A 24732-nucleotide genomic window follows, 5' to 3' on the forward strand; every position below is an offset into this window, starting at 1 on the left:
GAAAACTATCATACTTAAACGACTTTGTCTCAAGAGTAGGAGATAGAATAGACTTTTGAGTGATAGATAAGTTCAAGTCTCCACGTACCTTTTAGTCGGATGAAGTTCCACCGGTTCCTCGAGTAGTTCTTCGTCTTCGTAAGATGATAGCCATGGAGACCGGGACTTAGTCATAAGTAAACTGAAAATCAAGACATATAGTTTTGATCACTAATATTGACAAACATGCTTTGAGATAGCAACGCATGCGAGTTCGACCGAGCAATGCTCTAACAACTTGGACGAAATTCAATTCGTAAAGCGGTGCTTTATTTATGGATCCCTTACCAGCTTGCAAATCTTTTATGATAGATGGAGTTCTTGAACTTCTGTATCCAGCAATATACGATTATAATAAAAATTATGAATCCTACTAACCTCCCTAGGACACCGGCAAAAAATGAGAACACGAGTTATTAGAAATAAATTCCACTAAAATCGTATCATTACTACATTGAGTATGGACATTTTTGTAATGATTATAAGTATATGCACAAAGGAATATTAGGTCTCCATTGGAACCACTAGGTTGAGAATCAGAGTTGAAGGTAGACATCGACCTTGAATTAGTTTGAGCTATATTAACTAGTGGTCAAATCATAAATAGAAAAATCATTCCCTCATTCTGCTAGAAAGTAGCCTTCAATTCACGAAATCCAAGTATGACCTTTGCTTGAAGGCGTTTGAAGCATGTATTTATGACACGAACGTGAAAGTCGTAAGTTTGACTGAAAACACAAATCAAAGTAGTAAGTATATAAATGTATAAAATAATATTTATCTTATAAATATAGTATTATTAGATAACGGAATCTGACCTAATCTGATACCATCGAATCAGAGCGAATAAAAATGATCCTGATATTATTGGAAAAAATGAATATATTAATAGTAACAGAACCATTACAGGGTATATATAATACCTGACATGTGTAACAGAATTACAGGATTTAACAGAGACTGTTACACCTACATTAAGCACAGACATACAAAGGATATGGGACATCCCCTACTATAACAGAAACATAAAAACAAAATACACGCTGATTTTATATCGTTGACAACGATATTATTTCAACTTCCTGGGGTAATTCATTACAGTGCTCAAAAAAATCTCATGAAGCCATAACGATAACCTTAAATTACCTCTGTTTCTTTTTTATTGGATTTGTTATTTTCGTACTCACACAATTTCGAGGTTTCAAAATATTTCAACTGAGGTTGGTTAGGGGTTGAATTCTCATTTTATAGATTAGAGGTTCAATTCTCGCATTGACCGTACTAAAAAAAACATAGAGTATTCAAATAGTAACATAGCAGAAAATAAACCAACTGGGGCTACCTCAGTTGGCTAGGGACGGATTCTCAAGTTGTTAAATCAGAGGTTCGAATCCCGCAGCGGATCAAAAAAAAAAAAAAAAAACATAGCAGAAAGAGGATACAGCTCACTCGTTCGAGCGCTAGCATTGCATGCGAGAGGTAGGTACGGGATTCGATACCATGCATCCCCTTATTAATATTAACTTTTATTTTGTCTACAACAGCAAATCATGACCCAATTCTCAATGTACCAAACATACGGAACATTACCGCATGCGGTTTGACAACGACAATATTTCAACTCCAAGGTACCATCCCTTGCTGCTCAGGAGAGGTCTTTCATAAAGTGAACCTTAAACACAACATAGCGCCACCACCATCAACAACCATTCTGCCTTCTCTAATCCTTCTCTGGTCGCTACGCACTGTAGCAGATGGGGGATGTAGCTCACATGGTAGAGCGTTCGCTTTGCATGCGAGAGGTACGGGGTTCGATACCCCGCATCTCCATGTTGTATGTATCTAATAGTTTTGGTTTGTATTTTTCCTTCTTTAATTCAAGAAATAATCAATTTTCTTGTTTGATCAGATTGATTAGTTTAGCGCACAGCCGATGAAGAGCTGCCATGACTGAACAACAAATTAAATAAACCAAGAGATCTGTCAGAAGCACCAAAGATTATTGTGCGGAAGGCTCTAGCCTATGTACCCTTCTTCTAGAAAGATAATTTCAATGCTTTAGAATACAAAATCCACTTCGGAACAGAGCGAGAAGTTAGATAACATAGACAAATCTACCAAAAATGAAAGAAACATCGCCGGAAGACATTGGCCCCAGTGAGGACAGCCTGAAGTATTATTGAAATATAAGTAATGGCCGTGTAACATCAGTTTAGAAATTTGGCAGTTCAAGGTTCCCATGCATGAACTCATATTGCAAGAAATTACAAGAATTTAAATTACAGAAAAGAAAAAGCAACAGGGACAAAATAAGTTCAGAACTGTATTAAAAAGTTTTTACAAAAGGAAAACTCATGACAAAGATACCTCATGAACTAGCCATCTGTATTTCATACTTCCTCATGACTGGAGTTGTACTTTCATACCAAGACGAATTTGTTCCTAGAGTAGTCGAATAACTACTCGAAACAGTTGTACCTCCAGCTACATTTCCAGTGCCTAATCCATAAAGATATCTAAATGGATTTGGCGGAGGTAGAATTTCAACTCCACCTTCCAACATCTTCACTACAGTACTCATCAAAGGTCTTGAATCAGGAGTATCCTGCACGCACCACAATGCTACCATGAACATTCTCTGCACCTTCTCTTTATCCTTCTCTTCAATCCCATTAATCTCCATTGTTATTAAATTATTCAATCCATCTTTCTCAAATTCTTCCCAAGCCTTCTTTGGAAACCAATCTAAAGAATCCGTGTTCGCGTTCGTATTCGTGTTCCTACGTTTCCTTGCTATCTCAAATAGTAACATCCCAAAACTATAAACATCACATTTATGTGTAATTGGATAACTATGCATAAGAAACTCCGGTGCAGAATAACCTGGTGTTCCTCTATATCCGGAGCAGGATACCTGAGTGATGTCCCTATTACAAAGCTTAGCCAGCCCAAAGTCTGCAACTTTTGGGGAGAAGTTCGAGTCCAGAAGAACATTACCAGGCTTTATGTCATAGTGAATGATCCTTTGTTGACACTCTTCATGCAAGTAAGCAAGCCCTTTTGCCGTACCAATAACGATTTCTTGTAGTTGTTCCATCCCACTCGATTTGTGGTGTTTCAGCACTAAACAAGAACTTGTCTAGGGAGCTATTTTCCATGTATTCATATACTAATGCACTCATTAAATGATCAAAACAAAATCCATATAATCTAACAAGATTTATATGGTAAGTTTAACCTATAGTTCCTACCTCTGCCATGAATTGTTCTTCAACTTTCTTATTGTTTGAGTTTCTATTCAGAACTTCCACTGCAATTTTTATGGCGTTCGGGAATTGGCCTTCATAAACAACACCAAAACCGCCAGATCCCAATCTTATCGAGTAGTTATTCGTAAAACTATAAAGTTCTTGCGCAGTGAATCTGACGATTTTCTCTTTAGCAATTTCGTGTAAGAATCTCTCCATTGTTGCAGCATCTACCTTCCATACTTGAACCAAATTCAAACCATAAGGCGGTGCAGTTATTATGGATCCATTACCAGCTTGCAGATCCTTTATTATGGAGCTTTTGAACTTTTGTACACAGCAACATACGATCATAGCAAAGATTACGAATCCTACTAGGCTCCCTAGGACGCCTGCAAAAAATTGAAACCCGAGTTATTAGAGACAAATTCTAGTGAAATCGCATCATTTAGTATGTTGTACATGGAGATTTTTTTTATGATTATAAATATACGCACGGAGGAATATTTGGCCTCCATCGGAACCACTAGGTGGAGAATCAGAGCTGAAAGTAGACATTGGAAAGAGTTAAGTGCCCTCCTTGGACTAGTTTGAGAGATATAACTAGTGCTTAGATCATAAACAGCAAAATCGTTCAGTGATTCTGCTAAAAATGTAGCCTCCAGTTAGTATGACCTTTGCCTGATGGCGTTTGAAGCATTTATCTGTAACGTGAGCACGCAAGTAGTAAACACATTATTGACTAAAAACACAAACCAAAGTAGTAAGTAAACATAGTAATTTAAACAAACTATTCATATCTTATAGATATTATAATATAAATAAATGTTAAATAAAGAAACAGTGACGAAATTTCTACAAGCATATTCAATAGGACTGAAATGAAAAATGTGTAAATTACTGTAGCAAATTAACAAACTAGACAGGCAGAGAAATCAAAGAGAGAGAGTCAATGAGCGATAATTAATATGGACAAGTAAGTCAGCCGGCCGGACATATATATCACATATACAACCAAGGAAACAACAAGAGCTAGTTGCTAATGACTCCTGCAGTACAAAGAATAAGTATCTAAAGATGTTCCTGAGAACAGAGACATTGATGGCAGGACCTGTTAGTACTTAGTAGATGATAAATCGATGGTTTATATTTTCGAAAATTATAACATATCAATTTAATGTATCAAGGAAAAACAAATTTTCCTTAATTACATGTAAATTACGTCATGAAACCTGTTCTTGAAGCTGCTTGGATAGGTTGAGTTTTTCCGTCTATACAGGACAAAAATATACTCTCATGGCTGTACATTGTATTGATTCCTACGGAGTACTTAATAATTGAATAATTCAACATAATAGTTGCTAAAAACACCAAAGATTTGCATATAGTATCTTAAATTATGTTTCATAATTGTTGACACGAACACACCAAAATAGCAAAAATTCAACACTAATAACTAGAAACCAAACTACAGATACTTCAGGAGGTGCTACTTGCATCATATTTCCTTTTGACTGATTTTGAATCTATGTTTAAAAAAAATGTTACTTTGCAGTTGTCAAGTTATTTGAATTTGCACCGACATTATGATCTCCTGCACTTACGAAGTACAGATTTATGATGTCTTAGAGAGTGTAAGTGAGTCTAAGCTTCTAAGGATTCAGAGATTCTAATTCTGTTATGGACCATCAGACGTATCTGTATGACCCAACGGAAGTTTGCTCGTGCCCATGGGTGCAACATTTTGCATGTGCAATGAATATGTGTGATGCAAGTGCCTTATGTGTGGAGAGGCACAAAGAGATGGTTGCAGCTGATGTACATAGAAAATATGCAAGTGACCAACAAAACCTATAGTTTTCAATATAAACTGATAGTACATTTTATGCTTTGCATCATAAGCCACTCAAAGAAGGATAAAAGACAAAATGGACCAAAGAAGAAAGGAGTGTATCACTATCACCTTCTGAAGATTGCTACTTTTCCGACGCTCGGTAACATTGTTACTCTCTTTCTTACAGTCCGCGGTCTTCCAGCATAGCTTCTTTCCATCTTTGTGCTGTGTTGCGGATGTGGTCCCTTTGAGCAACTTCCGTATGTTAAGCATGAGAAGGACCGCATATTTCATACAGGAAGATCGGTCACTACCTAAGTTATCTCAAACTGGGTTCATATTTATATATGTAGTATGGATCTTTCAGTTGTTGATCAACTTCTCTTACTCTTACAACAACATGCGTGCATTAATGCATGCTGCAGTAGTTATTTCCAGCTTTCTTATGTATACCAGCTGCACATGAATATTCTTTACAATCTATCATTTTATCTTGTTACAGCAACATATGTAATTACACAAATTACCGAAACTCTTCCGAGAAAGAACTGTAAACCTGCAGCAATTGTATTAGTGTTGTTAGGTTCTAAATGTAAAAAAGAATATAACCGAACCATCTTTAAAATGTTAAGTACATACCAGAAGGCAGCAGCTGCTTGCAACCCATTGGTAGAGCCATCAAAATGCAGTGAACTTAAATGACTAGGTCATAGAAAATAATTGAAAAGGAGACACTTGGGGGAGTTTTCAAAATACAAATTCAATTCATGGTCATTCTTAAAATGATCCACAATCTTGTTAGAGAGCATTAGTAATTCCTCCGATACCCTTGTTTTTCGTACATTCTCTAATAGATCTTGTTCAAGACCTGACTAGTTTAAACCTCTTCTGCAGTGTCATGATCACTTAAACCCTCTTCTGTAGTCTCAATTGTTATATCCTCAGCAATTCAATGTACATTACTTCCTTGTTCATCTATTTCTCATTTCCTGTTCCTGCTGAAATTGATTACACATAAAATTCAACCTAAAATTTCAACGTTTTCATACACCAAATTTTCTTGTTTACATAGTATATAACTTACTGCAACTTGTGTTTACTAAACAAGGAACTCAGCTTTGATAAATTTTGGAAGAACTCCTGTTTAACTCAGTATCAATCTTTTCCTGCAACGTTCACGTTTCTTTTTCATCAAAAAAAAAAAACAACTCAAAATTCCCAACAAAACAAACAACCCCAAAATCAACATTGTGGTTAGAAAGTTTTTATAGTTTACAAATTTACCTTAATTGACAGTTTTAAGAACCCTAGCTTTCTCCCCACTCTCTTCTCTTCTCTTCTCTTCTCCAGCACTGAAATGGAACATTTCAAAAGAAAAGGCGGGGTGGCCCTTAACGAGTTTATCCGACATCATCGGTCTGCCTACATCATAAAAATGGAAATGCGTAGGGGCTAATGCCCCCAAGTCATTTAGCAGCTGAACCTCCTACTAAATTATGGAAGTTGTCGATGTTGCCAGCATTGGGATGGGAATTTGGGATTGGTGACTAGGGACTGAGGTGGTTCAACAGCTCACATGATTCGTGTCCGTCCTACCATTTTTTAAATCTCACTTTCTCCTCCAAGTAAAATTTGTTTTTCTTCGTAACTGTCAACTGAGATATCATTCTGATTCTCTCATGATTCAGGGGCAAGTGTGTTTAAATGCCTGAGGCGCCCATGAACCAACAAAAAAAACCTCAGTCCTTGATATCAGTATCACTGTCTAATTTCCTCATTTAGACCAATTACTACCTATGGGTTGAACTGGAACACCATTCATACGTCGGATGGAGTATTCTATCTAACTCGATATGACCCCCTACTTGTTATACAAAGTAGGCATACTTAGCTGTATTTCGTGCCAAACATCCAAGGCTAAAGCCCTATAAAATTGTAAAAATCGTGGAGTGTTGGATGATTCAGCATATAAAAACTTAAATATCATAAATGGTGCAATAAATGAATGAGAAAAAAGAGATAAGCACGTGAACACACTTTGATAAATACTACTACTACTACGTCGTAAAGGTTTTGAGCAAACAAAATGTTTGGTTAAAATCAAATCCAAATGTAAAGTCATACACTCTCACTCATTCATGCCCCTTCACAAATCTTAACTACCCTAACTTACTTTACCCATTATTACTTGCTAAAACACACAACAAAACATATCTTCTCCTGTTTTCATCATATAGAAGAGAATTTGTTACCTTCCTCTCGTTGTTCATCACCATCGGCAACAGGGTTTGTACTTTCATTTCCATCTCTTAAACTTCTTGATTCGATTTTGCTCTCATTTTTTATTGTGTAATATGGTTTGTCTTTTCTTGGAATGCAGAAGAAAAGACTAAACCAAGAATGAAGCTTCTGAGAATGAGAAGCTTGAAACATTTATTTTCTTCCTCGAAACTAGCAGTAGAAGATAATCCTACTAGTAGTAGTCATCATTCTTCTGTTCATGAAAATGAAATGAAGAATGAAACCAAGTCTATATTTCAAAAACCCACTTGGAAATGTTTCTCTTTCGATGAAATCTATGATGCAACTAATGGTTTCACTAAAGGTGAGTAAAAGACCAAGACCCATTTCATTTTTCTGTGTTTTCAGCTTCTTGATGTTTTTCTGATGAATTTTCAGAGAACTTGGTCGGGAGAGGTGGGTATGCTGAAGTGTACAGAGGAGTTATGAAAAATGGGGAAGTGATTGCTATTAAGAGATTAACAAAGGCTTCAACTGATGAAAGAAAAGAGAAAGAATTTCTACAAGAGATTGGTACAATTGGTCATGTTCATCACCCAAATGTATCTTCGTTGCTGGGTTGTTGTCTTGATAATGGACTTTATCTTATCTTTGCATTCTCATTACATGGTTCTGTTGCTTCCGCTTTTCATGGTAATTCATTCATTTTAACAAACCATAATTCAATTTGATTTTTTTTGATATTGTGTTAACTTCTTTATTCGTCGGCAGACGAGAATTCGCCATTAATGAGTTGGAAAACAAGGTATAAAATCGCAATTGGAACGGCACGAGGTCTACATTATTTGCATAAAGGGTGTCAAAGAAGAATAATCCATAGAGATATCAAATCCTCTAATGTTCTACTCACTGCTGATTATGAGCCTCAGGTATGTTATCCTGTCCCCTACTCATTATGCAAACAATGTCTGTTCCTGCTTAGAAATAATATGGAAAACCAAGAGTAAAAATTTGTTTTGTTTACAATGTCTAATAGATTTCAGATTTTGGGTTGGCGAAATGGCTTCCATCTCAATGGACTCATCACTCTGTAGTACCAATTGAAGGAACATTTGGGTTTGTGTTTCTAATTGAACTTGTTTATATTTTGATTAGTCGAAAAGAATAAATTAATCTTCATTAATTTGGGTTCCATGTTCATCAGTTTTCTTGATTGTGGTTGTTTGCAGATGCTTAGCACCAGAGTATTTCATGCATGGTATTGTTGATGAAAAGACTGATGTTTTTGCATTCGGAGTTTTCTTATTAGAGATTATATCCGGGCGAAAGCCGGTTGATGGGTCTCACCAAAGCTTACTTAGCTGGGTATTCGTTCATTCTAATTGAATTTCTTTCCAAAACATTGATACTGTCCTGCACAAGAATGTACTTATGTTTGGTTTGTTTTGAACTTGAAATAAATGTTAATTCTTGACAGGCCAAACCAAGATTGTTGAGTGAAGGTGAACTAGGAAAACTAATAGATCCAAGACTTGAAGGGGACTATGATATCACACAGTTGAAGAGAGTTGCTTTCGCGGCATCACTGTGCGTCCGGACATCGGCTCTATGGCGTCCTACCATGAGTGAGGTACTTTCTATTTACAACTGTTACATTCTTCTCAAGTTCAAATCTTAGTAATGTGCTACATTTGAATTGTAATTTCAATCGCTTTCGCTATTTACGTAGACTAGTTTATTTAGTGGTAATCAAAGTTTTCCTTTACAAGTTATGTGTTGGTAACCATCTCATGAACTGATACTGATTAAGTACCAACTAAGATAGATTAGTAATATCATACTGATATGAATGTCAATGGAACATTGTTATGCTCAACAGCCAAAATACTAATTAAACATCAATTTTAAGATATTACGATAACATAAGCTGTCTTAATCCATGAAACGGTAGGTTAATGTTTTTTTTTCTTTTTGATTGACTTCTCGCGTATGTCGCTTTCATCCTCGGTGGCTTTAGATTTCTACTATTTGTTCATTCGATTTAGTCTCTTTTTTGTTTTTCATTTTGTTTTTCGAGCAATTAACCGGCCCGCCCGTCAAATCCCACCTAACATACACCTCTAGACGATACAGAAGTAACAACAGTTTTAAGCCAGCAGGCTACAATTATGCTAAAAGAAAACAAAATACAAAGGACCCTTGAAAATGAATTCTTGTTTTGACAATGTTTGCTTGGAATTTTATAGGTATTGGAAGTAATGGTGGATGGAGAAATGACCAAGGAGAGTTGGAACTTGCCAGAGGAAGTGGAGGAGGAAGAGTTTTGGGGTTTTGATGATCTAGAATGTGAATTTGACAGTCCAGACTCAACCTCGCCTCTTAATTCGATCTCTTCGAGGAGTTCTTAAATCCGGCCGGTGCCTACGTCGTTCTATAGTACTTATTTTTGATCTGTGGTGGTGGTACATTGCTCTCAGTCGACGTGGTTACGTATTAATAATAATAATGGCGCTTATTGTGTCAAACCATGTACATAGCAGTATACTTACATAAGCAAGTGTTATATCTGTATACAGTCGATTACATAAAAGAAGTTGGAAGTGTTGTGATACCAAATGGCTCGTATCTTCGTACCAAGAAAATAGAAGTGATCTTATTTGGTCCCCCTTTTATCCATTCCATTTTTCATCAGCCCAAAATTAAAGATCCAGCAACTTAATCTGTCAGTGACAGTTTGCAGTTTTTAAGACTACTTACTAACTTACCAAGAAGTTCTCTGGGGAACACGAAAGTTGAGACGGATGAAATGTTTAACTTAAAGGCTCTGTAGGCACACTTGGACAAGAACAACTGGCACCATTGATGTGGCAAACTAGGTGTGATGGATGAGTACCAAGGAATTAGTGGTTCTGAATGATTCTCCTAAATAACACCGAAAAGACTTTAGGAATAGTATTCTCTAAGCAAGAGAATACACCAAGACTTGTCCCACCCTTTAGCTCTTGTTTGTTCATGGGATGGGATCCATTGCCATGTTCCTCCACTAGATGTGGGTTGCTTGCCGTCTTAACACAGCGCCCAGAGGGAGAGAGTGTGTGATGTACAATGTACTTCATACCAGATATGCACTCCCTCCAGCTGTTGTGTGGCCAAAGCCGCCAAACCATTGTCATGCAAAAGAGCATGATTATATTGTGTTTGGGGAGAAAGAGAGATAGATTTAAGCAGGCAGTGTCAGCAAATACATTGTTGTTTAAGGTCTTAAATGAAAATACTAGGTGATCAAAATTCACACCACGATTTGTAACTATTTAGATATTTTCCAAGTGCCATATCAATATCAAAATCTGCTTAAATGACAAGTGTGGGATAAAAAGTTCTAAAGCATCTGTCAAAATCTAGCCATGGATGAAAATCAACATGCAAAAGCTGAACTAGATTATATCAGTAAAAGGATATTTCACGCCCGAGGTGTAGAAAGTTAAAGTAGTCAAAAAGAGGAAATGAGAGATATTCCCAAGCAGTGGGTCTAGTAATGCGGGAGAGAGTAGCAAAGAGTGACCAGTGAGTCTAGTGACGAGGACAAAAAGATGAACATTTTCGAAAGCTAATATATTCTTATTAAAAAAATACTCAATAAAGCCAAGACAAGACAAATGAAGAGATATTTGATCGCCACGAAGAAATTAGCAATCTTTTGCAACCCTCTTCTTATTATAATGCTGAACCTAAGACAATTCCAGGGTAGCCTTTAGTAACGTGATGCTAACCGTAAGGCTGTGTCGGCAGGCTCCAGGTATTATCACTTTTAAAAACAATGAAAAAGATTTTTTCCCCAGTAGCGCCATCAAGTAAAACAAAGAAAAAGAATGGAATAAGTGGCAGATCTCTCAATCATCCCTAAAATTAAGATGAAATGACATATTACTGTAATGTGGATGCAATTCTGGAAATTCACAAGTTGTATGATTATTTTATCAGTGCAATATGGATTTGTTAACTTGGAAAAGAGCCATGAGAACAAATCAGGAAACCTTTTTAAAGTCGTGCTAAAATGATATACTATATATCATTCTTTTACAGCACCGCCAGTGTTTGTGCGGCATTGTTTGAAACTGAGCCTAAAGTCTGGAACATAAATGTTACTGAGCCTAAATATTTTTTTTATCCATCAGTGACTGAGCCTAAATGTTTGAGTGCAGTTTTAAAGCTGAGGCTAGCATTTGAGGAAGTCATGCTCCAAATCTGAAAAGAGTCTCTAACCAAAAATGTTACACTGGAAAGATACATATACGGTATATATAGCTTTTTACAATTTTCACTGCAGCCCCAAATATAGTACTCCATTAAACCAAACCTAACCTCCATTAAACCCTAGTGCTAACTGCTCACTATGGACTATAAGACCCACAATGCTTAAAACAGTAATCCACTTGGATAACTTACTAAAAAGTGGAGGAGCGCCACAGCGGAAGTATGAAAGAACTTACTAAAAAGTGGAGGAGCTGTGAAACGTGTGAAAAATCGGCAAGGTTTTTAAAAGATGTGCGACAAGAGACAATTTGATCTGCAATAATTCAGATCTTACTCTATTACAACTGTTATGCATAATTAACTAGGTCACACTGAAGTAGCTAATTGTTTAGTGTTTCTCTTTTCCTTTTCAGGGTTGGAGACGCTATTTGGCCCAAGATCATTGTCATGCAGGAGAAACAATAAAGACAAACTGCAGATATATACAGCTAAATTGGATTATAAAAACCTGTTATAGTCAAGTAACTAATTATCAAGGTTAATTAAACTATTGCCACCCTGTCTTGAAATACAGTTTCCCAAAAGGATCTATATCATCCAAAAGGAAATGAAATATGCGAACTTTCAGCACGAAAGTGATGTCCACTGACACGCAAAATACATTTTAATAGATTACCACATACACAAACTAGGGTATTAACCATTAGCACTAGATTTGTAATGAAACTCATCTATTGTCGAATATGCCAAACCATCCTCCTCAAGATGTTGCATAGCTCCCCTGTCAAGATGAAAGAAAGATAAAGGGGTTAGACAGAGTCTTCTAGTAAGTGTCTGCGAGAGCATGAGCAAGAGAGAGTTACCTGATTTTCTCCAGTGGGACTTTAAGATGCTGGGCAAGTTCTTGCACAGATACCCCCTGTTCTCGTGCCCTGAGAAACATAACCATTTGTAGAAAATGAAATGAAAAACAAAACGTGCTAACATAACAGATACAAAATCTACTAGAAGAAAACTGTAAGAAACCGGTCTTCGGTTAAAGGAAATCCAAGATCATGCATAAGAAATTACAAAATCACCAACAGCCAAATTGTACTGCTTTATTAAAATAGATCCTTCCAAGGCAGGTAACAGAAAAATCTTGAAATCAGATCATAAAAGGAGGTTCAAGTTTGTTGCCAACTCACATATTCGCAGGTATGGACATATAGTCAAGGATCTTTTGATCGATTCCGACGGAATTAGGTTGCCCATGGAACTACAACCAAAAACAAACATGTTAAGCGACTAATATACCAATACAGGAGATTGGATAGATGTATAATTCCAATGATAGTTTCTTACTTGATTTGAAGGAGCGGTATGATAACTTGAGGATCCATTGGTTATTGCTGCACTTGTGCTCTGAGGTTGAGCTGGGTTACTGCCCTGCCCCTTTATTCAGGATAACAATATAAATAATACATCACACAATCAGCATCTTGTGGACACACACTTGCAAATGCATGCCCGTGTCTGAGTTAGACTACCTTTCATGACAATAATAACAAGTTGGCAGAGCAATACCTGAGATTTAGTGTTATGACAATGTACATACATGCACTCAATGAAGTGATAAGCAACCTGATTGAAGTCGGTCACAGGCCTGAAAAATGCAGTTCATAGTATTGAGATACTGCAGTCTAACAACTCTAAAATATGAAAAGTAACTCTTTAGAAGAAAAGGTTTCCGATTCTAGTTGTGGTTCTAAAGCAACATTTTACCAATTGGTCCGGAAAGATAACATCTAGCTGATTGTATTTATAAAGTTATATTTCATCGACGTAAGAATCTCTAAGAAGCTGGCTACAAAACATAATAATTGCATAATGATAACATCTAGCAACTTTACAATTCCAAGAGTCAAAGTTTCTATTTCTGAGCTCCTGCATGTCCTTGGAGAACTCCAGGATGGAAACATGATGTCAATACATATGAGAAGCCCACCACCTTACTTACAAAATGTGACTATCACTTGTGGTAGTGAGAGGGAAGACAGCAAGTCGAGATTTAAGATAATACGTAGAAGTCGGAGCACGTTAATTAAAAATATCTTACAAACTCCTCGTTAGATTACTATTTCAAAAATAAACTGGTCAAAAGAGACCAGAGAGGATGGCTGGAAAATGTGGGGGATGTTTCACCTTAACCCTTCCATGATACAACACATATATTTTTCAAATTCCAACATTTTAAAGTGAACATAAAATTGACTCCAGAAGAGTTGGTGGCTATAACATGGATATAGCAAATGACTAGCGGAAAATGTACAAATGGACGTGCTTGGTACCACATTTCTTTACTTTCATGAATTAAAAGGTCTCAAGCAAACTCTAAAATTACCAATAAGCAAACCGCCACCACTAGTCTACTTCCACCCTGATGTCACATCATGAGAGCAAGCAGCAGGATGAAACCAAATATTCAATCTCCAAGGTAAAAGAGTGTTAATTTTCATGTCAGGTGCATTTTGACCCAGTTCAAAACAAGTGATACTGCTGACCAGATAATTTTATGAGAGCCCACAAATACCAATAACACCTAACAAATGTATAATTGATATACCTACACTACAATAAAAACTTCCACATCGTCTGTGGTGTATCAACAGAAATAAAATTTGAGAACAAATGCAAACCATTTGTACAGAAGCATTCCAGACAAAAATTCAAAGATCGGGAATCACAAAGAGCGTCCAAATGCAAATTCAACTGATTCAAATGAGATGCCAGTGAATTACCAAGCCCAAAACAGTTATGCTCACCTACGCCTTTTCTAGGAACTGATACAAGCTAGGAGGGCATCCAGTATAATAGAAAATCGTAATAAGGTTTGAACATACCTAACAGAAAAAGCCACAAACTGCTTTTTACCCTGGAAACCTTTCAAGTTCCCATGAATTTCAGCATATTCTCCATCACTAACAACAAGAACAACAAAAATACAATTAATAAACCTTCATGTCAAAAACATTTAAGGAACAAAAGTAAACTCGGTTATAACTGTTTTCATGAACTCCAATATTAGCTATAATGTAAAACAAGTCTCAAACTGAAACATCAAATCAACCTTGACATGGTAGCAAGGTCCAGGGAAAAGCCTAATTTTGACCTACACAGCTACACTTATAATTAATACCCCACAGGACATATTGGTAGCTTCACGCCATTAATGATATGTACATTTTCCAAGTGAAACTCGTATGAGACAGGCAAGCAACTTACTTAATTTGCTCCATCTCCTTCGAATCTATGCCCTCATGAACCCTAAATTTCAAGAAAAAATCAACCAAACACAAAATGGTAAGCTAACCCATCATAACATCATATGAGACATAACAATCAAAGAACTCAAAGAGAGTTTATACCATCTGTGACAATTAATTCGACCAGTTCCATCATCGACAGTAAAAGTAACCTCGGTAACCATTTCCGCTTTATTAAACACCATTCCAACAAGTGTAATCTAATTATAAACACAAATAACAACATCCAATCAATAAAAATACAAAACCCCCAAACATAAACAAGAAAATAAGATTTTAGGGTTTGGAAATGGCTTTACATTGTTTACTTCAACACCATCAACGACGAAATTAGCTTTATCTTCACTAGCATTATAAGAATCACTTATCTGCTTAACTGTTAATGGTAATAAACCTGCACCCACTCGATTCTGTTGAAATACAAACGAAACCCTAAGTAAGATAAATGACATAAAGCTAAAAAGTAAAAAGAGAAACGAGTATTATTGTTTTCTTTACTTTGTCTGAAGAAGCACCACCATGCTCGGTGGTTTGAGTTGCCTGAGGCATAAATCCACCACCAGAGAAATCAACGTTTCCATCGAACTGGCTGTTAGACATTCTAGGGTTTTTTTGTCTAGAGGAAGTTTTTTTCCGAGGAAAGATGAAAGGGAGAAATGGGGAATAAAGTGCTTTATAGTGGGAATAAAGTTTCCCGCCAATTTTGTGGACCCTAACTCCTGCCGTATGTTGGGCCTAGATTAGGATTAAACCCAAGCTCAAACATGAAACCTATCGGGCTAATCATGCCACTTTTGTTTCAACCATCGTTTGGGGCATCCAAGAAAATTTTGGGACATATTGAATAAGACAAAAATAGGATTGGAAATAGTGTTTTTAGGGTATCTCTTATCCAACCTATTTTCATAAATGCTAAAATACCCATGTATGATTAGTGTTAATTTAATTGATTAGTTGTTAATGATTGTAGTTAGGATTAGAATTAAATTTAGGATAATAATTTTCTTTTTAAATAGATTGAGTGAGTAGAAAAAAGAAGAAGAGGAGGAGGAAGTAGAAAAGAAAAACCTAAGTATCACTAGGACACCCCTTAGCATCTTGCATTGAATGGCATAATGAGTCTGTATCCCCAAAAAATTTCATGTATGCCCCAAATGAGGGTTCTTTCGTTTTTTGTTTTTTTTTATCGATAAAAAATTTGGTGCTGGCGAGTTTCGAAATCAGGTCACTGGTATTTACCACTGTAATACAGTGGCACCTGCTTCTTTTTTTTTCTTTTTTTTTTTATAAGACAAATTCATAAGAAAGACCAGAACTTCTTAGCATGTGGTATTGTACAATTCGCTGACTATATCATTTCTTAAATTGGGATGATCGATCAGATTTACAAATGGTTCACCTAACCATTTTCCAACAACAAGAGTTTTGTTATAAAAGACTCAAATGTTTGTCGCAAGGGAATTACAAACTTTGTTAACAAGAATGAAAGACGGATCATTAAAATTTGTAAGTTTGTGATCCGATTTTCTAAAATAGTCATTGTTTTTGATTTTTTGTTCCTTAGTTATCGCATACATTCCAACTAGCAGCACCAAAATTGGTTCAGTCGCATTGGAATTCGTTGTTGTAACCACTTAGCTCTGTTGCCCATTGGAAAGCAGCGTCTGCTGCTTTTAGCTCTAAAATTTTTCTTGAGATCCTACTTGAGGATTCTCCTCTTTGCAGGTACCCGTATCATTTGTAAGAGTTAGGGATATTGCAGCATCACAAGTATCTTGTAAAAAAGTTAGTGTGATATTTGTATTTGTACATGTTTATTGGATTTTTTAGTTATCACCACACTGATAATAGACTCTTATCTTATAAGTGTTGTATATTTTGAGTCCTTTTAGTTTGATTTAATGATTAGAACAGTGCTGCTCACAAGCAGTTTTGCTACACACGTTGAAACAAGCATTAAGGTCATCTAAATGTTTCATATAATGTGAAATAATAGCCACCCACATGTGACTACAATTCACATTATATTAGGTTGAACATATTTAGAATTATTTGAATTTATTAATATATTTTAGGACGTGATTCCCCCACAGGTGATTCTAGTTGTAGTATTTAACAAACGTAATGTTGTATCATGAGAATGTAAAATATCCATAGATATTTTTCATGTCTCACTTTCATCCTTGATAAGATTTTACCCACAAGAGAGTTTTATTGAAGGTATGAAACTATTGTAAGCTTAATTGTCATTTATTTCTATTATAAATTCCAGTTTTTGTTCTTATTAATTATTGATTATGATTATTTTGTAGACTTTTAAATTTTAATGGTCCATTTTTTGGAAGATAAAATTGTTTATCACCTGATGTTTTTTCGCGTTACTGTGTACATTTATCAATTGCATTATGAATCTCAATCCGTGGATGTTTTCTCGAACATTCATTATTGTAATTGAGAGGCAATTATAGAGAAAATGAAAATCATAAAGCATGACAAAACATTATAATATCCTAAATCTTTTGCATAGTATCTCCAAAAGTTTGGAATTGTTGCTCAATACACAAGGCCAATTTATCCTTGGCATAATGGTGCATAGCAAAAGGCGAAATCATACTTTTATGAAAATGGTTAGAAGCATGATGAGTTAGGCATAATGGACACATATATGCGAATGTATGTTCTTTCTACAACTGTGTAATTTAAATAGATTTATGAGTAAAGCAGTTTGAAAGACACGCTTTGGACTAGAAAGGCTGGAAACCTAGCTTAAATCTCTTTTAAGTTATGGTTGTTCAGTTGGAGGTGAGGGCTTACATTCCCAAAAATGAAAATCGGATTATAAAACTATTACTAGTTCATTGGTTCTCAAACCGTAGTATGAGATTTACTAAAACCGAAAACATAAATTCATAAGTGATGGCATAATCAGTGGGAGTACGTGGTTATATATGTTCAATAAGTCATGATATTGATCCTTTATTTAAGATTTCTACAGATATTGTGAATCTTCTCATTGTCAGAATGTTAGATAATGAAATACCACAAATTACTGATCCAATACTCCATAATAAAATTACTGCCAATAAAGAATTTTTTTGATAACAACTTGAACCAGCATTAAGAATGCCTCAAAAGAGATTGAAAGAAAGTTATTCATGTTGTTTCAATGATTTTTTTACAAGAATTTATTTCATTTTGATATGGAATGGCAAAGACTCGGTTTCTGGTTCACAAACTATTATGTGTATAATAATTTTGATTAATGGATTGATGCTATGTGAGATAAGATCAATGGTTGAACGTCAAGTCGGGGATATTATTTAGTTGCTCAAACACACAAAACAGTTGTGTGCAAGTGGGTCTTTAATCCCTAGCGTGACTGTAATAGCATTACTAAATGATATAAATCCCAAACTATAGCCAAAGATTTTATTCTAAAATGATGCATTGATTATAAATAAGTTTTTCTCTCGTGTCAAAGAAAGAGTTATTCATAATTATCAGAATATTATTAGTATCTCAATATGAATTAAGAATTGCATTACTCAAATGTTAAAACAGTCTTATTAATGATAAAATTTAAGAAAATTTATGTGTGTCAATAAGAAGGCTTTTCCTTATAAAGACAAGAACACGTAATCTACAAGCTCAAGAAATCAAAGTATGAAATTAAGCAAGCTTCCCGAATATTGCATATCTAAAATTCAACAAGACCATTAATGTTATTTGGTTTTGGATGATATTACTATAGATCCATGCATATACCTCAAGAGCAGTGGGAGAAATTCACACTCCTGGTTTTGTATGTTAAGACACACTACTTCCCAGTAGTGATCTTGACTTTATGCATAGATCTATATTTTTCAAAATAAAGGATGTCAATGAAGCTTACCATGTGATACTCACATATCACGTGGATTATTAAATCTCTCATATAAAGAACATATCAAATTTTTGAGATAACAACTTATCTAGCAAATTTTGTTTCATATTGAGTAGAAGTGAAAAAACGGGGGTCTAACAACCTCACCCAATATTTCGCTTAGCAATCTGTATGGACTAACTCCAATATACTTTTAAGAGAATCAACTAAACAGTCAGACTCAATCTTAATAAAAAAGTATATCAAAGAGTCATATCTCAATTTCTCGATTCAATACTTAATCAAGCAAATAGAAATCTGCGAGCCTAATTAAATACAAGAGAAATTAACTTGAATGCTACCAAAGACCAATTTTCAAGGATCAATCAATTTCAATCAACAACCAAAGGTTGGATTTACCAATTGATCGGTTCAACGCACAACCCGTGATATTTCAATTATATAACAAAATATAATGCGGAAAAGAAATAACACAGACACCATAAGTTTTGTTAACGAGGAAACCGCAAATGAAGAAAACCCCCGAGACCTAGTCCAGATTGAACACACACTGTATTAAGCCGCTACAGACACTAGCCTACTACAAACTAACTTCAGACACTAGCCTACTACAAACTAACTTCGGTCTGGACTGTAGTTGAACCCCAATCAATCTCACACTGATCCAAGGTACAGTTGCGTGATACCAGCAGGATACTACACACTTGATTCTCTTAGTTGATCTCACCCACAACTAAGAGTTGCTACGACCCAAAGTCGAATACTTTAATAAACAAATCTCTATCACACAGAAAAGTCTATAGGAATAGATAAATCTGTCTCCCACAGATATACCTAAGAGTTTCGTTCCGTCTTTTGGTAAATCAAGGTGAACATGAACCAATTGATATACCGGACTTATATTACCGAAGAACAGCCTAGAAATATAAATCACCTCACAATAATCTTAATCGACTAGCGAAACAAGATATTGTGGAATCACAAACGATGAGACGAGGGTGTTTGTGACTACTTTTCTATCTTGCCTATCGGAGAAATTAATCTTAAGCCAATATTACGATTGCACTCAATCACGATAGAAACAACAAGATCATATCACGTAACGACAGAGAAAATAGTTGGGTCTGGCTTCACAATCCCAATGAAGTCTTTAAGTCGTTAACTTACAGGCCGAACGAAATATTGGGTGTGGTTGTTATACCCCCGAGTTCAGAATCCACTAATACTAGTCCTACAGTTAAGGTTGAATATCTATATTATATCTGCGAGACTCATAGACTCAAGGTTTGTCTCTACATTGCTGAAATTTATTGTTTTAGCTTCGCAGCTTTAAAGCACAATATTATACAAAAGGAATAAAACACATGAACCTTGAGTATATATGCGTGAATCAAGCAATTCGGAAAGAATAATTGTTCATTTATCGGTTAAGCAGAATTATATACACAGATGCACTTAATGAACAAATACCTTTTAAGACCTCTTAAGAAAAGATTGAAATCTTAGGTCCGTGGGAGTAATTTATTATTGAATTCAGCTAATTAATGTGCTATTTTTGAACACTTATTAAGATCTTATTTCTGAATTTATTTTTGTATCCCTATTTAGTATACATTTATGTGAATGAATGAATGTTAGCAGAAATCGTCTTTCTTAAAGACATCACTGGACCATTATGATACTCTTATTTAAGGCCTAGTTGAGTAAGTTTTTTTGTGTTGTGGTACATGGAAGGGAACATGTTGATAACAAGACAATGTGCAACTGCCATGACTCGCATGGATATCTTAGTTGAACAAGGTATTACGTTAACCATTAAATTTTGTTTAGCAATTACGCGCGCCTTATATTTTATACGATCAATCATTATATAAATTATCTCATGGACCAGTAGGAGAATGTAAGAATATTTCTATACATAAAAATATTCTTTTGGGTCATGTAATAATTTTGGTCAATTATAGAATATTGTTAAATTATGTTGGTTACCATTTATGGGATTATTTTCTAATATCTATTCTTTGATGCACGGTCGAGATCTAAAGTCCAATACATAAACCCTAGGAACTTGGTCCTCACCCTACTTATAAAAGCAACACAGTACCTGAAAAGGCGAGGGTACCCAAATATACCTCAAGCTAAAACTTTTCTTATCTATAAGTCCTTTCTCCGAAAGTGTATGGACTGAGTCGATACAATACAACTAATCGGTTCACACTTTGTGTGATAGTCTACGGATACGAGATCGAGACAATACAACAACGAAGTATGTTTACTTGATACAAATGTTCGGACTTAACCAAACACAATAGGATTGCTTATCAAGTAAATAGGAATTAACATTTGTGTAATTTACTTTAATTATAATAAAACAATTATAATGCGGAATATAAAAGTAAATGACACGGCAAGATTTTGTTAACGAGGAAACCTCAAATGCAGAAAAACCCCGGGACCTAGTCCAGAATTGAATACTCTCAGGATTAAGCCGCCACACAAAATTACACTAACTTCGTATAGTTGAGACCAAGTAACTAACCCTATAGTTCACCTAGTTCCTTTTGTATTCCCATGCCTCCAACTTATAAATAAGTCACGTACTTGGAACAATTCCTTTGGTTTGTATTCCAAACAGTAAAGGAACAACAAATCTGTTTGGTATCAACTCTATTCAACCAAGTGATATGAATCGGACAAAGGCTCTTCCGTTTATCTCAACATAAACTCCTTCGCCAGGTCCTTAGATCTATCTTATATTCAATCATCCAAAGGTAATCGATTAAGATTAAGCCAACAACACCTTTAATCCGAAGAACCGTGTTGATGCCGATCTACTCAATTAATCAATCCAATCTACCACAAGAATAAACCGATTATTAATTGGATCCTCTCTTACCGAAAAAAGTATTGTGTACACCAAAGATTATGAAATCCAAGTCAGATCTTCAATATCTTCTTTGTCTTCAAATCTTCTTAAATCTTTAATAAAAAACTGCACACAATCACTTGAATCTCTTGTAATCAATCACGCACAAAACGGAGTCTGTTAACAATGGATTATCACAAGATCGTCTTTAGAACTAACAACAGTATAAAGATCCCTGTCGAAACTCTGAACTAGTTTGAGTGAATCTTATATCAGAAGAGAATATTCTCAAGAACAAACAAACTAGGTGCAATCAGATTTCAACCACCGTTAGTCAATCAAATCAATCGAAAACAAAAGATAACCCGCAATTATCTAGTTTCCCATCAATGGCTCGCGCTAGAGCTTCTCAATCCCAAAGAAGACTTTAAAATGAGAGGCCGTAAGAGATTTCCCCTAATTAGGTTACTCTCCTCTCCGAATAGGCGGCTACACCAGTAACAACAACAAAAGAGTAAATTTGTTGTTACGAAGGATTAGTTTGCTAGAAAGGCAAACTTCGAGTATTTATAGACAAGGAAGTTTGTACATCAAGGAATTTCCAAAACTGAAAATATTCTCAAGATACTCATTAAAGCACGAATTCGGTTTTCATAATTCTTGGAAATGCTCCGTCCAAAAATAACGATCGAAATGTCTCGGAAAATATAATTAGTAAATGCACATTACTAATTATGTAATTTCCCTAAAAAATGAAATTATTAACCTTAATTAAAAGATTCTTAACTTACTTATGTTTCGATCCTGGGATTCTCTTCCCTTAGCCGTTAAGGAATATCTTTGAACAATTAAAGAAATAAACATTCACAGCACGTGTTCAAAGTTTGTCGACATCTTAACTTTGTAAGTTCTCTTTCACAGTTACAACCTAGAAACCGATTTTCCACACTTCCAAACAAGTTTAGAATTGGTTCATCTGACTTTCAAGAACTATGTGATTGATCAAACCAACATTCAATCACAATCATAGGTTTGGGGTTCTACCAAAACAAGTTTCGGTTCTACCTCCATGTGAGTAAGGTGCATAGTCACACTAGCTTTCCAAAAATTCGGTTGACTAGGTACTAGGATCGATTCCCCACATATATATATATATGGTATACAACTTATACATGTTGCACATGTCCATAGGATCGGTTCCCCTTTCTGATATAAACCTTGCTGCACCCCATACAAGGATCGGTTCCCCCTTTCCTTTTAATTGGTCAGACATACAAAATACGATCATACCACAGGTGATTACTTAAGATCAGTTTTACTAATAAAAGTTATACCAATACATAAGTCAGGCCTTTGTGAGTAGTTCTACCAAGAACACAACAAGTTGTGAGCGGTTATACTCTATCACACATATTGGTTGTTCATAAGATATGCAATGAATAACAAAACCAATAACACCTGGCAATTTCCTTTTCGGTTCACAAACAAGTTTATGAACTTACTTCCTTAGAACACATGTAAACATTGTTCCCTGGGATGAAATCCTCACCTCATACCCATACATAATCACAATAGCATTCAAATGTTATGGCGATGTCTTATCTACAAAGTTTAATGGTTAAGAAATAAACCTCGTATTGTATTCCTTAATAAAATGTCTATCTAGAGTTCAAATATGCTTGACAGTTATGTTTTCAATATGCACGACTTGAAAGATATGTTAGGGAATGAAACAGTTCAAGTCAAATATCACTAACCTCAAGTGGAAGGATGATTGTTGTCGTTGTAGCTCCTTGCTTCTTCACATTTTCAAGACTTCGCAATACTTGTAATGTCTCATATCATAATACTTTCAAGCTAACCTATACGAAGTTGACTCTAGTACATAATCAAGCGACTCTTAACATGAGTTTTGATTCACTAAAATATGACAACCAAACTTGACATACCAACGCTTGGTGGGTTCAACCGAGCAATGCTCTAACAATCTCCCCCTTTGTCAATTTTAGTGACAAAACTCTTACATCATATGGATAAACAAATTACAAGAATTCATTACAATTCGCTTGATTCCCGATTCAACAGCACAGTAAAACTGCTTACATTCAATCCTTGAAAATGGCGCTGACATTATAATAACAAAGAAAATACTTCCCCTAAGGAAGATAGTAGATGTTCAATCCGCACGTCTTTGTTATACCAATTTATATGACATGTTACTCCCCCTTAGTCTGTGATTTCACTCTTTCGTTAGATAAAACATTCAAGTACCAATGTTCTTTTCCCTAGCGATGCCAATCAATACAAAATCAATGCCAGCATCACCCGTTTACTCCATATATTTCTCCCCCTTTTTGTCACAAAAATGACAAAGAAACGAAAAAATAAAGGACAACACGAAAAGAATCTTACAAATCTAATAGACTTGCAAACCTGTAGAGTTAGGCACAAGGGTTCCACACATCACGTTCTGATAACCAATATCAAAACCGAAACTACAAGTAGTGTTATTTTGATATGTTACCAAGGAAACAATTGTCCGAAACAATTTTTCCAATTTAGTTTAGCAAACCAAAAACAACTAAGCACATTAGTTCCTTTGCTAAACCGATTGTTCAAAAACAACCGCTTAATTCGATAAGACCAAAATAAAGATAAACTCCATTTTTCTCATCGGGTTCTAATTATCCATAAACTTAGACCTTAAATTTTAAACAAGACAAGTACTAGGTTACTTATCTAGCATTCCTTGTTTGGGCATTCGATTAGACTTGAATAACCGAAACCTCACTTTGATAAGACAAACTAATATCAGAATTAACTTATTTTCTTATCCGGAATCGAATTGGACTAAACAACTCATCCCGTACACAAAATATTTCGTTAAGCTATAAATAATTCATACAGACCAAAATAAATCAACTTGCATAATTATTCACCTCAACCGGAAGTAATTTAAACAATCATAGACATTAAAAGCACCGCAATTGCACCGTAATTTTGTAAGCCTAAACAATTGATACCATACAAAAGCAAGATAACAATAGTTTTTCTTAACCGGA

General features: G+C 35.3%; 2 protein-coding genes, 1 non-coding gene and 1 pseudogene across 3 annotated transcripts; 2 read left to right on the top strand and 2 right to left on the bottom strand.

The window, feature by feature from the left end:
* The first annotated feature begins 1796 nt into the window (after positions 1 to 1796).
* Positions 1797 to 1869, top strand: TRNAA-UGC. The gene has a single exon. It is a non-coding gene; the product is annotated as a tRNA-Ala (tRNA).
* Positions 1870 to 2182: 313 nt separating this feature from the next.
* Positions 2183 to 6472, bottom strand: LOC113358350 (annotated as a pseudogene).
* A 725-nt stretch (positions 6473 to 7197) lies between these two features.
* LOC113358352 (probable receptor-like serine/threonine-protein kinase At5g57670) lies at positions 7198 to 10034 on the top strand. The gene is made up of 8 exons (XM_026601895.1): positions 7198 to 7407; positions 7502 to 7726; positions 7801 to 8055; positions 8134 to 8291; positions 8399 to 8478; positions 8592 to 8727; positions 8840 to 8992; positions 9609 to 10034. The coding sequence occupies exons 2-8, from the start codon at positions 7522 to 7524 to the stop codon at positions 9768 to 9770; spliced, it is 1149 nt and encodes a 382-aa protein (XP_026457680.1). The 5' UTR covers positions 7198 to 7407; positions 7502 to 7521; the 3' UTR covers positions 9771 to 10034.
* A 2061-nt stretch (positions 10035 to 12095) lies between these two features.
* LOC113361995 (replication protein A 32 kDa subunit A-like) lies at positions 12096 to 15554 on the bottom strand. The gene is made up of 10 exons (XM_026605026.1): positions 15420 to 15554; positions 15221 to 15331; positions 15024 to 15121; positions 14881 to 14922; positions 14499 to 14576; positions 13183 to 13261; positions 12961 to 13050; positions 12804 to 12874; positions 12480 to 12548; positions 12096 to 12397 (listed from the first exon to the last, which is right to left on the bottom strand). Exons 1-10 carry the CDS (start codon positions 15519 to 15521, stop codon positions 12313 to 12315), a joined length of 825 nt encoding a protein of 274 aa, XP_026460811.1. The 5' UTR covers positions 15522 to 15554; the 3' UTR covers positions 12096 to 12312.
* Positions 15555 to 24732: the final 9178 nt, after the last annotated feature.

This window comes from Papaver somniferum, chromosome 3, assembly GCF_003573695.1.
Source record: "Papaver somniferum cultivar HN1 chromosome 3, ASM357369v1, whole genome shotgun sequence".
Classification (NCBI taxonomy): Eukaryota; Viridiplantae; Streptophyta; class Magnoliopsida; order Ranunculales; family Papaveraceae; genus Papaver; species Papaver somniferum.